The 11,833-nt window shown below is 40.5% G+C and overlaps 1 protein-coding gene across 4 annotated transcripts in view; it reads left to right on the plus strand.

Annotated features, from left to right (window-relative positions):
- LOC139392593 (choline-phosphate cytidylyltransferase A-like) overlaps positions 1 to 9,444 on the plus strand; it is a 35,790-nt gene extending 26,346 nt beyond the window's left edge. For 2 of the 4 annotated variants that reach the window (XM_071140681.1, XM_071140678.1), the window contains 5 exons: positions 1,089 to 1,167; positions 1,489 to 1,631; positions 4,224 to 4,412; positions 4,701 to 4,737; positions 5,429 to 9,444. In XM_071140681.1, coding sequence (XP_070996782.1) covers positions 1,089 to 1,167; positions 1,489 to 1,631; positions 4,224 to 4,412; positions 4,701 to 4,737; positions 5,429 to 5,619 — 639 coding nt within the window. In that variant the 3' untranslated portion in view covers positions 5,620 to 9,444. The remainder of the gene's footprint in view (positions 1 to 1,088; positions 1,168 to 1,488; positions 1,632 to 4,223; positions 4,413 to 4,700; positions 4,738 to 5,428) is intronic. The other 2 variants (XM_071140679.1, XM_071140682.1) reach the window with 1 other exon arrangement.
- The last annotated feature ends 2,389 nt before the right edge of the window (positions 9,445 to 11,833 follow it).

Raw genomic sequence — 11,833 nt, forward strand, 5'->3', positions numbered from 1 at the left:
ATAATTGAATAATTTTTTAAAATCCATTTTGAATTGTATTCATTCATACCCCTTGACTTATTCAAAATGTATTTTTTTTTTTAAATCTCACCCATTTCATACAATGCCCCATGATGATAAAGTTAAAACACAATTTTTGTTGACATTTTTGCTAATATATAGAAATTTAAACACACATCTCATTTACATAAGTATTCACTCCCTTAAGTCAATACCTTCGGCAGCGATTACAGCTGTAAGTCTAAGTGCTTTACACATCTGGATTGTACAGTATTTGTACGTTATTCTTTTAAAATTCTTCAAGCTCTGTCAAGCTGGTTGTTGTTAACTGCTAGACAGCCATTTTTCAAGTCTTGCCATATATTTTCAAGTCAATTTTAAGTCCAAATTGTAACTAGGCCACTCAGGAACATTCAATGTCATATTGTTAAGCAACTCCAGTGTATATTTCTGTTTTTGGTTATTGTCCTGCTGAAAGTAGAATTTGTCTCCCAGTGGCTGTTGGAAGTGAACCAGGTTTTCCTCTAGCCTGTCCCTAGCTCTATTCCGTTTCTTTTTAGCATAAAAAAAACTCCCTAGTCCTTGCCATACTTGAAAATATGAAGAGTGGTACTCAGTGATTTGCCCTAAGCATAATGTTTTCTATTCAGGACATAAAGTTAATGTTTTAGTGCCTTATTGCAAACAAGATTTTATTCTGTACAGGCGTCCTTCTTTTTTCACTCTTGTCATTTAGGTTAGTATTGTGGAGTAATAACTACAGTACCATGTTGATCCATCCTCAGTTTTCTCCTATCACAGCCATTAAACTCTGTTTTAAAGTCACCATTGGCCTCATGGTGAAATCCCTGTAACTTATGTGACTTGTTAAGCTTATTTAGGCTTATTGACTCAAGACATTTCAACTTTTCATTTTAAATTCATTTGTAAGAAATATATTTTAAATTCAGGCTTTAACATAACAACATGTGAAAAAAGTCCAAGGGTGTGAATACTTTCTGAATGCACGGTAGCTCTCCAGGAGGTGTGTTGGCCATCTGTCACTGTCATCAGTTCTGCTAACATTTTGTTTGTCTTACATTTGACAGATTGACTTTGTCGCCCATGACGATTACCCATATTCTTCTGCAGGAAGTGACGATGTTTACAAGCACATCAAGGCGGCAGGTGGGTATAGTCGCAACATTTAGTAAACGCTGCACCAGCAAGACTTAGGCACAGTCCAGAAACAGCCCCTAGCCCCTAGGAACTTGCAGTTGAAAGCATCAGATAGGTGTAGGCAATATGGTGAATGTTCTACTAAGCCTATCAGAAGGCTAAGTGGAGCAACTGACATATTTCTTATACCTATCAATTCCTTGTATGTTTAGAGAAAGTGCCACGGGTGTGCAGGGGCTAGGTTAGGGGCTGCTTCCGGGCAGCGGCTGACATTGATGCCGGTGTGGCTTTGCTGCATTGGGTTTAGCTGACTTCTCCCTTCACCTTCAGGCATGTTCGCACCCACACAGCGGACAGAAGGCATCTCCACTTCTGACATCATCACCCGTATTGTCCGCGACTACGACGTGTACGCACGCAGAAACCTGCAGAGAGGCTACACTGCCAAAGAGCTCAATGTCAGCTTCATCAATGTGAGTTATTCACCTTTTCTAGCAATGTAGTCAACTTCAAGGATGTATACATTTTAGACCATAGAAATGGATATCCCAATGGTTTGTTCATGTGTCAATGTCTTTCCAACTTTTCTTTTGAAAGAAAAAATGTCCCACTGAAGCTTGCATTCTAAAACAAGTGTAGAAAAACACAGACTTTGACTTAAGTTCTATTTATTTTTAATTTGCAGTACATGAAACTTGCATTACTTCAACTGTATTCATAATTGGAGGAACTTGCTGTTAGAAAGGTGAGCCAGAAACCAGAGGGTTGCCAGTTCCAAATCCCTGGTCTGGCGGGAAGTGAGCGGAGGGTTGCTGAAATCAAATATTAGATGCCATTGCCTGGCGTTGTGCCCTTGAGCAAGGCACTTAACTCTCCACAACAACTGCTCCACGGCCGAGATAGTATAGCAGCCCCCAGCTCCAACCTTGTTTGTAACTTTTGGAGGGGTTGGGATAAAGAAGAAGTCAAATCCGTTGGACCTTGTGTACAGTTGGATAAATAAAGTGATCGTAATCACCATGACCCCTTCTTCCTTGTCAGTCAAAGTCTAAGTTTGATATTTCAGGCCAAAAATAACATTGTTTCACTAAACGGTACATTTTGTGGCCAGAAATGTACAGTTGAAGTCAGAAGTTTACATACACCTTAGCCAAATACATTTAAACTCAGTTTTTCACAATTTCTGACATTTAATCCTAGTAAAAATTCCCTGTTTTAGGTCAGTTAGGATCACCACTTTATTTTAAGAATGTGAAATGTCAGAATAATAGTCGAGAGAATGATATATTTCAGCTTTTATTTCTTTGATCACATTCCCAGGGGGTCGGAAGTTTACGTACACTCAATTAGTATTTGGTAGCATTGCCTTTAAATTGCTTAACTTGGGTCAAACGTTTTGGGTAGCCTTCCACAAGCTTCCCACAATAAGTTGGGTGAATTTTGGCCCATTCCTCCTGACAGAGCTGGTGTAACTGAGTCAGGTTTGATGGCCACTCCAATACCTTGACTTTGTTGTCCTTAAGCCATTTTGCCACAACTTTGGAAGTATGCTTGGGGCCATTGTCCATTTGGAAGACCAATTTGCGACCAAGCTTTAACTTCCTGACTGATGTCTTGAGATGTTGCTTCAATATGTCCACATAGTTTTCCTGCCTCATGAAGCCATCTATTTTGTGAAGTGCACCAGTCCCTCCTGCAGCAAAGCACCCCCACAACATGATGCTGCCACACCCGTGCTTCACGGTTGGGATGGTGTTCTTTGGCTTGCAAGCCTCCCCCTTTTTCTTCCAAACATAACGATGGTCATAATGGCCAAACAGTTCTATTTTTGTTTCATCAGACCAGAGGACATTTCTCCAAAAAGTAAGATCTTTGTCCCCATGTGCAGTTGCAAACCGTAGTCTGGCTTTTTTATGGTGGTTTTGGAGCAGTGGCTTCTTCCTTGCTGAGCGGCCTTTCAGGTTATGTCGATATAGGACTTGTTTTACTGTGGATATAGATACTTTTGTACCTGTTTCCTCCAGCATCTTCACAAGGTCCTTTGCTGTTGTTCTGGGATTGATTTTCACTTTTCGCACTAAAGTACGTTCATCTCTAGGAGACAGAACGCGTCTCCTTCCTGAGCGGTATGACGGCTGCTTGATCCCATGGTGTTTATAATAGCGTACTATTGTTTGTACAGATGAACGTGGTACCTTCAGGGGTTTGGAAATTGCTCCCAAGGATGAACTGGACTTGTGGAGGTCTACAATTTTTTTTCTGAGGTCTTGGCTGATTTCTTTTGATTTTCCCATGATGTCAAACAAAAAGGTACTGAGTTTGAAGGTAGGCCTTGAAATACATCCACAGGTACACCTCCAATTGACTCAAATGATGTCAATTAGCCTATCAGAAGTTTCTAAAGCCATGACATCATTTTCTGGAATTTTCCAAGCTGTTTAAAGGCTCAGTCAACTTAGTGTATATAAACTTCTGACCCACTGGAATTGTGATACAGTGAATTATAAGTGATATAATCTGTCTGTAAACAATTGTTGGAAAAATTACCGGTCATGCTCAAAGTAGATGTTCTAATCGACTTGCCAAAACTATAGTTTGTTAACAAGAAATTTGTGCAGTGGTTGAAAAACGAGTTTTAATGACTCCAACCTAAGTGTATGTGAACTTCCGACTTCAACTGTATCTACAGGACTATAACAATAAAAAAAAATTCTACAGGAAAGCCTCATTTTACCTCTGGCATTCCTTTTGAATAAAGTTAGACTATGGCCTTGTTCATATACTCTAAAAATGCATCCGCCTTTCATTCCTTTCTTTGTGATTTGCCATTGATCTGTAGTGTACCTCACTCACCTTATATCATTTGTTACCTCAAAGAAAGGGAGGAATGAAGGAAGGAGGAATTTATTAAGTATTCAAACAGGGCCTCAGAATAAGCACGATCAGTTTAGCCTTTTAGATCATAATGAATAAGATCATATGGACAGGTGGGGACCTGATCCTAGATCAGCTTTGTGGTTACGGACCTTGGTGTGCGTCTCAACATTGCCCCCTCCTCTGTCCAGGAGAAGAAGTACCACCTGCAGGAGCGTGTGGACAAAGTGAAGAAGAGGGTGAAGGATGTGGAGGAGCGATCCAAAGAGTTTGTGCAGAAGGTAGAGACAAAGAGCATCGACCTGATCCAGAAGTGGGAAGAGAAGTCCCGAGAGTTCATCGCCAACTTCCTTCAAATGTTTGGCCCAGAGGGAGCACTGGTGAGTGTCACTACATGCGTCCTAAATGGCACCCTATTCTCTATGAAACTGGACTTGTGGAAATGGTTAAACTCTGAGACTATCGATCCCTACAGAATAAGAGCAAGATTTAGAAATTACAGCTAGAAATGACGTAAACCTAGGATGAGAATACAGACAACCGCCGATGTATCTATTCTATTAGAACATTTCTGAATGGTACTCTGAAGTATCCATTCCAACCACCTACAACCAGGAAAGACTGTAACTTCAATGAAACTTAACCAGAGACTCTGATGAACCCTACAGGACGATCGAGGATTTCAACAGAGAAGACAACAACGACGTACGGGCGTAAATATATATACATTGCAATTATTCTCGAATGAGTGGCCGTTCATGTGCAAAGGATTAGCATTTAAATTAATATAATTATAGACTGTGTAATGAATCTGTTTCTTTCCAGCTCTTTCTCAGTCTACCAAGCTGTCATATTGGCTTATTCCACTAGAGACTTTTCCATCATTGTTAGTAACCAATATCTACTGTATGTTATTTATTTCTGTGATTATTTAGTTAGTAAATAAATAATTAAGTCAATTTTGTTCATTGCTGATTCATAATTTATGCTAGGGTTCATGCAGATAACCAATCATTTTACGATGTTCAGATGAGACTGATAGAAGGTAAAGAATAATTAATGATTGACTGCTATTGATATAAAATATCTTCAGATCTTTAAGAGTGGATTTGGGAAATAGCTGCTCTATATAAACGAATACTTCCGTGGTGCCCCGGATTCCTAATGAGTTAGTTATTGTCTGATTAATTTAATCAAATAATTAAACGTTAGGTAATCTATTTGAAAATAGCATGTCATCTCATTTAACCATACTAGAGACACAACAATGTATTTGAAAATAAATGACTGGTAGAATAAGAAATATGATGGAAACACCCTTGTGTAGCCCATATTGGGATGCAGGATCTGTCTTTCAATATCTTTCTCTTTCATTTATTCTCTTCTCCCTCTATAGAAGCACATGCTAAAGGAGGGGAAGGGGCGGATGCTGCAAGCCATAAGCCCCAGGCAGAGCCCCAACAGCAGCCCGACCAGAGAGCGCTCACCCTCTCCTCCGCCCTCCTTCCGTCTGCCCTTCTTCACCAAGACCTCCCCTCCCTCTTCGCCCCACCACCTCAGTGGAGAAGACCGCATAAGCGAGGATGACGATTAGGAGCCTCCCTCCATTCCTTTCTCTCCCTGTGGCTGAGATGGTGCAGGTCAAGGTTAGGGTAAATACCATTTCATTTCAGTCAATTTATTGAATTGAAATGGAATTGACCCCCAGCCCAAGTGCTCACAAGGAATTGATAATTCACATGCTCTTGAATTAGGATGCCATGTTGCGTTTTTTTCCTATCTCGCTCACATTACTGGTTATCTTTACCCCGGCCTCTAGTGTCAGTCAGGCCTTTGTCATGTTTAAAGGAAACCACGACACAATAGCACAGGAAGTTTAATCATAACTTTCTGTAAAACTGCTGTTCTTTGGGGTCACAGTGTTGTTATACACAAAATAGATTTTTTAAATGTTTCATTTATGATGTATAAAATGAATTAATGAACATGGGAAGGTGTCAGCCAATACGGGCGTGAGTGATGGGACACTCATTCGCTCACAAATGACTTGCATGTTCTTCCGACACACACTGAATTGTATTTGCCATGCTAAATCCATAGTAGCGCCAGAGAAAATTGAACAAGTGATAACCGGTACTTTCTGTAAATAATATCTTTCTACTTTCCAATTGATTTCATTCTGAATTTTCCTTATGGGAGTCACATGAAGTAATCGCTTAAGTCGTCTGGATTTTTAAACTTCTCTGGTGAAAGCATAGTTCACATGGATATAGCACGACAATGGGTAAGAAGCTATTGAATCTAGTAGGGGTTAACCATCGTACCGGAGTGTACAGAGCCCCTTCCCTGTTTCCCAGTCTAAAACTAGCCGGCACCTCATACCAGCTGTCTGCCTTTTTATCCCATAACAAAAGCTGGTTTCAAACATGGGGAGGGAGGGGACATGGGAGAGTTTCCTCCAATATGAAGCAGTAGAATGCCATCCCTCCTCCCCCTCCCTCTAGTGATCACGCTTCAGGAGCAACACAGCAGCCTGTTGTTATCAATGAAAGACATAGTGAGCCTCCCTCCCCTCATAGATGCATTCTCTTCAACTGCCTCCACAGAAAAAGACCACTTGGGTAGAAAGAAAGCCTTGTGCAGAATTCCGAATACCCCCATAGCCACCTACCACCCCTTAGGGCCTAGGCACTCCTGTAGATCTGAAAGGATGGGATAGCTTTTGCGTTCTGGCTGGGTGGCATTTGCACTGTGTTGGATACACCTATTCAGTCCTTTTAGGCCTAGGACACACTGAGGTTGTACAACTGATGTACAATGCATTGGACTCGACAGTTGTGATGCAATGGATATTGTTTTTAACGGAAACGTTTAAAATATTGTTGTTTGGTGTCTCCAGAGTGGTTGGATAAATATTTGTGTGCAGACAAATGCATAAAAATACCTGTTGTATCAAATGCGTTGTACAACCTGATGTGAACTAGGCCAGTAGACCTACAGGTGGCCTAAGGCTGTTCCACTTGCTCAGGAGTGAAGTTCCACTAGGGACAGATCTAGGATCAGCTTCCTCTCCCAATACACCTCCCATTAGTGGAGAAAATGCTAAACTGACCCAAGATCAGGGGAAACTTGACCATACTCCATTCTGCTTAATAACCTCCCGACTCTGTAACTGTAATTAGGTTTATCGAGGACTTTTGACTACATTGGTCACCTGATTAGTCACCAAGTTGAGTTCTTTTATCCTTGTATTTTGTAATTTACTTTTATTTAATATGTACTAAGTGTGTTGGTTTGTGTTAAAAGAGATCTACTGTATGTACTTTCATCTGGTATAGATGTAATTTTTGTATACCTCCTGGAAAAACCTTCAGATTTTTCTTATTTTTTTGTTGTTGTAGAAAATAGTAATTCCACTAATCAGTAATTCCAAATGCATTGTGCATCTCCACAACTTTATTCCAATAGATTCCAAATAATTGTTTTGGGGGGGTGATTTATTAGATTTTTTTCCCAGAGTGCTGATGCTATGTCTAATCAGAGCTACATTGTGACATTCCTCCCAGACATGATTTTTTTTCAACAGAATTAATGTTTAAGCTTAGCCAGAGTCTGTGGTTATTCAAATCGTTATATTGTGAATTGTATTCTCTGAAGCAAGCAACTTTAGGCACTTATACAATAGTATGTGAAATATTATTCTGCGTTTACACGGGCAGCTCAGCCCGATTCTGATATTTTTTTCACTAATTGTTATTTTGACCAATCAGATCATCTCTGAAAAAGATCTGATGTGGAAGAAAGATCAGAATTGGTCTGCCTGTGTTGTGTTCAATTGAAATACTGTAGAATTCCATTCATTCCTATGGAGGACTGCTCCTACTGGGGAGTGCCAATATTGCCGACCGGTGGCTTCAAGGCCTCTCAATGGCCAATATATGGCATCCGCAATCCAGGCTTTGTACAGTGCATTTGGAAAGTATTCAGACCACTTGACTATTTCTACATTTTGTTAAGTTACAGCCTTATTCTAAAATGGATCAAATAGTTTTTCCCCTCATCAATCTACACACAATACCCCATAATGACATTTTTGCATGTTTCTAAAAAAATTATCACATTTACAAGTATTCAGACCCTTTATTCAGTGCTTTGTTGAAGCACATTTGGCAGCGATTACAGCCTTGAGTCTTCTTGAGTATGACGCTACAAGCTTGGCACACCTGTATTTTTTTCTCTGCAAATCCTCTTAAGCTCTGTCAGGTTGGATGGGGAGCGTTGCTGCACAGCTATTTTAGGTCTCTCCAGAGATGTTTGATGGGGTTCAAGTCTGGGCTCCTGCTGGGCCACTCCTGCGTTGTCTTAGCTGTGTGCTTAGGGTCGTTGTCCTGTTGGGAGGGTGAACCTTCGCCGCAGTCTGAGGTCCTGAGCACTCTGGAGCAAGTTTTCTTCAAGGATCTCTCTGTACTTTGCTCCGTTCATCTTTCCCTCGATCCTGACTTAGTCCCTCCCACTGAAAAATATCCCCACAGCATGATGCTGCCACCACCATGCTTCACCGTAGGGAAGGTGTCAGGTTTCCTCCAAACATGACGCTTGGCATTCAGACCAAAGATTTCAATCTTGGTTTCATCAGACCAGAGAGTCCTTTAGGCTGTCGTGGCTTCCGTCTGGCTGCAGATATGGTTGTCCTTCTGGAAGGTTCTCCCATCTTCACAGAGGAACTCTGGAGCTCTGTCAGAGTGGCCACCTGGTTGTTGTTCACCTCCCAGACCAAGGCCCTTCTCCCCCGATTGCTCAGTTTGGCCGGGCGTCCAGCTCTAGGAACAGTCTTGGTGGTTTCAAACGTCTTCCATTTAAGAATGATGAAGGGTACTTTTAATGCTGCAGACATTTTTTTTGTACCCTTCCCCAGATCTGTGCCTCGACACAATCCTGTCTCGGAGCTCTACAGACAATTCTTTTGACCTCATGGCTTGGTTTTTCCTCTGACAACTGTGGGACATTTATATAGACAGGTGTGTGCCTTTCCAAATCATGTCCAATCAATTGATAATTATTTGCGTCGTCATTATGTGTAAATTGATGAGTAAAAACATTTTTTTCAATTTTAGAATAAGGCTGTAACGTAACAAAGTGGAAAAAGTCAAGGGGTCGGAATACTTTCTGAATGCGTTGTGTGTGTAAAAGCAGCTCGTTACTGCTTACATTTGTGTTTTTGCTGGTCACCAAAATGTTTGCATTCCAGTGGCAGGCTTATGAGGGCCATCACAGCATCCTCCTGTTTTTAAATGTCCTCATTGTTTCTCTGCCCTTTAATCGGCAAAGGAAATGTCTGTCTTGTCATGAACTGTCAACCTGTTGACTACTATCTGTTATAACAGGACTAAAATAAATATGTACAAAGAAAAATACTAAATTTTGAAGTAAAATCACTTAGACCACTGTATATTTATGTTTAGCAATGTGTTGTTGCATATTTCTTAGGTGATGGTGGTGCATATACAGTTCTGGCAACCATTCCTTGTTACACAGGAGGGAAATATATATACCAAACAATTTAACATGGTAGAAAAACAGGCAATAGTACTCACTTCAATTGCACAGTTTTTACATGTTGCCTTAAATATAAAAATGAATAACATTGGCATTTTTCACTGATCTGCACATCCTACACCACATTTTAAGTGAGACAAAATCTAGACAGTTCTAAAATTAACTTCTGCTTGAATGCATACGTATCCACCCCCTTTGCTGTGGCATCTCCGTGTGCAACAATATTTGCTTACAATATAAATACGTATTTATTTCAGAATAAATACCCATCTTTGTAAGGTCCTTCAGTTAATGGATTTCAAGCAAAGAGTTAACCTCAAAGCTACCCTGGAGCTTTCAGAACGTCTCATTAATACATTTGTAGGCAGGTACAGATTAGGGGAGGGTCCTTTAAGCATGGTCAAGTTAATAATTAAGCTGTGAATGATTTATCACATCACCCAGACGAAGGTGATGTCACGGTGAGACCATGGTGATTGTAGAATAGTTTCTTGGTTCGAATGGGGGGGAAAGATCAATATTGCAGTCACTCCAATACTAGAAGGGTCAAAAGAAAAATGGTGCAAAGGCCACGTAAAACATATTCAGTCTGTTGAACACCTGACACTGGATAAGACGTTGACATTTCGCCAGGACAAGAACCCCAAATAAGACCAATGCTGCACTGGAGTGATTTGCCAACATGTTCAATGTCTCTGAAACCCTGTTTTTACCCAGTTCTAACATTTGTCCTGATCTAGTGCTGAAGATCCACGTTACAGCACTATTTACAGTTAAAGGTAACTTCCGATTGAGCCAACATATGCAGCGTTTAACGTGAATGCGGTCTCTGCAAACGCGGGAACATTGTCTTTAAATTTAAAATAGCATTGTAGTGCGGATCTTCAGCTCTACGGATCGAATCGAGCCCCTTATCCACATCCTGATTGTGTCCACAGTTGGTGGTGTAACCGCCGTCTGAAATCATTGACAGGTGGCACCATTGACTTATGTGTCTTAATATAAATATATATTATTTTGAAAGATTATTCATCAAATAATTTGCATACGGGGGGGGGGGGGGGCAAGAAAACAGGTCACAATGCAGACAAGGTGGACGGATAAGGCCGTATAAACTCGTCTGAAAATGAGGGCACAATCAGAACGTGGACAAGATCGGGATGCATGTTAGAACCAGGTATAAAACGGGGCTCGAGTGACCTAGCCTAGTATCAGTTCTGAGTTAAATCTGCGTCAAAATCTGACCGTAGTGTGACAGCAAAGTTGGTGGAGACTTTTTCAAAAAGTGGGTCAAACTGCTGCTAAAGGTGCTTCCACCAAGTATTTACTCTGGGGTACAAATAAATACCTTTTTTGAAAGGTTGTTGTGAATAAATCCCAATGTATTGTTTTCCCCCCTCTAAATGCAAGGCAAGTGATAGAAAACAGGGGAGAGAATACTTTCCATAAGCACTGTACACACAGTGATAGCTGCATCACATTTACACCCTTTATCTCAAAACAAATTACTATACTGTTAAGTGACACAGGACATAGAAATATCAACTCTGCCCTAGACATTTTAACAAAGTGAGATGTATCAATACAACAACTGCATAAAAATAAGGCATCACGTTTAAAGGGTGAGCACGGCTAGTCTTTTCTGACCAGATCTTAAAGTCTGAAACTTCATTCATCATTAAGGACAAGGTTGAGTTCTGGGATCTATTCCATTTATGACCTGGATTCAAGAGAGTACTGTCAGAGTACAGCCTGCTTAAAGTTAGACTCAGACATATGACAACATCCTTCAAACCGGGGAAACTTCCTGTTTACAGACATCAACAACAGAATTTTGATGTGCTAAGACTGACACTATTGGCTCTAGAATAGAGGGTTGTTTCAATTGGTCAATTACAGAAAGTATTCGGCCCCCTTGAACTTTGCGACCTTTTGCCACATTTCAGGCTTCAAACATAAAGATATAAAACTGTATTTTTTTTGTGAAGAATCAACAACAAGTGGGATACAATCATGAAGTGGAACGACATTTATTGGATATTTCAAACTTTTTTAACAAATCAAAAACTGAAAAATTGGGCGTGCAAAATTATTCAGCCCCTTTACTTTCAGTGCAGCAAACTCTCTCCAGAAGTTCAGTGAGGATCTCTGAATGATCCAATGTTGACCTAAATGACTAATGATGATAAATACAATCCACTTGTGTGTAATCAAGTCTCCGTATAAATGCACCTGCACTGTGATA

This window comes from Oncorhynchus clarkii, chromosome 33, assembly GCF_045791955.1.
Source record: "Oncorhynchus clarkii lewisi isolate Uvic-CL-2024 chromosome 33, UVic_Ocla_1.0, whole genome shotgun sequence".
Taxonomy (NCBI): domain Eukaryota; kingdom Metazoa; phylum Chordata; class Actinopteri; order Salmoniformes; family Salmonidae; genus Oncorhynchus; species Oncorhynchus clarkii.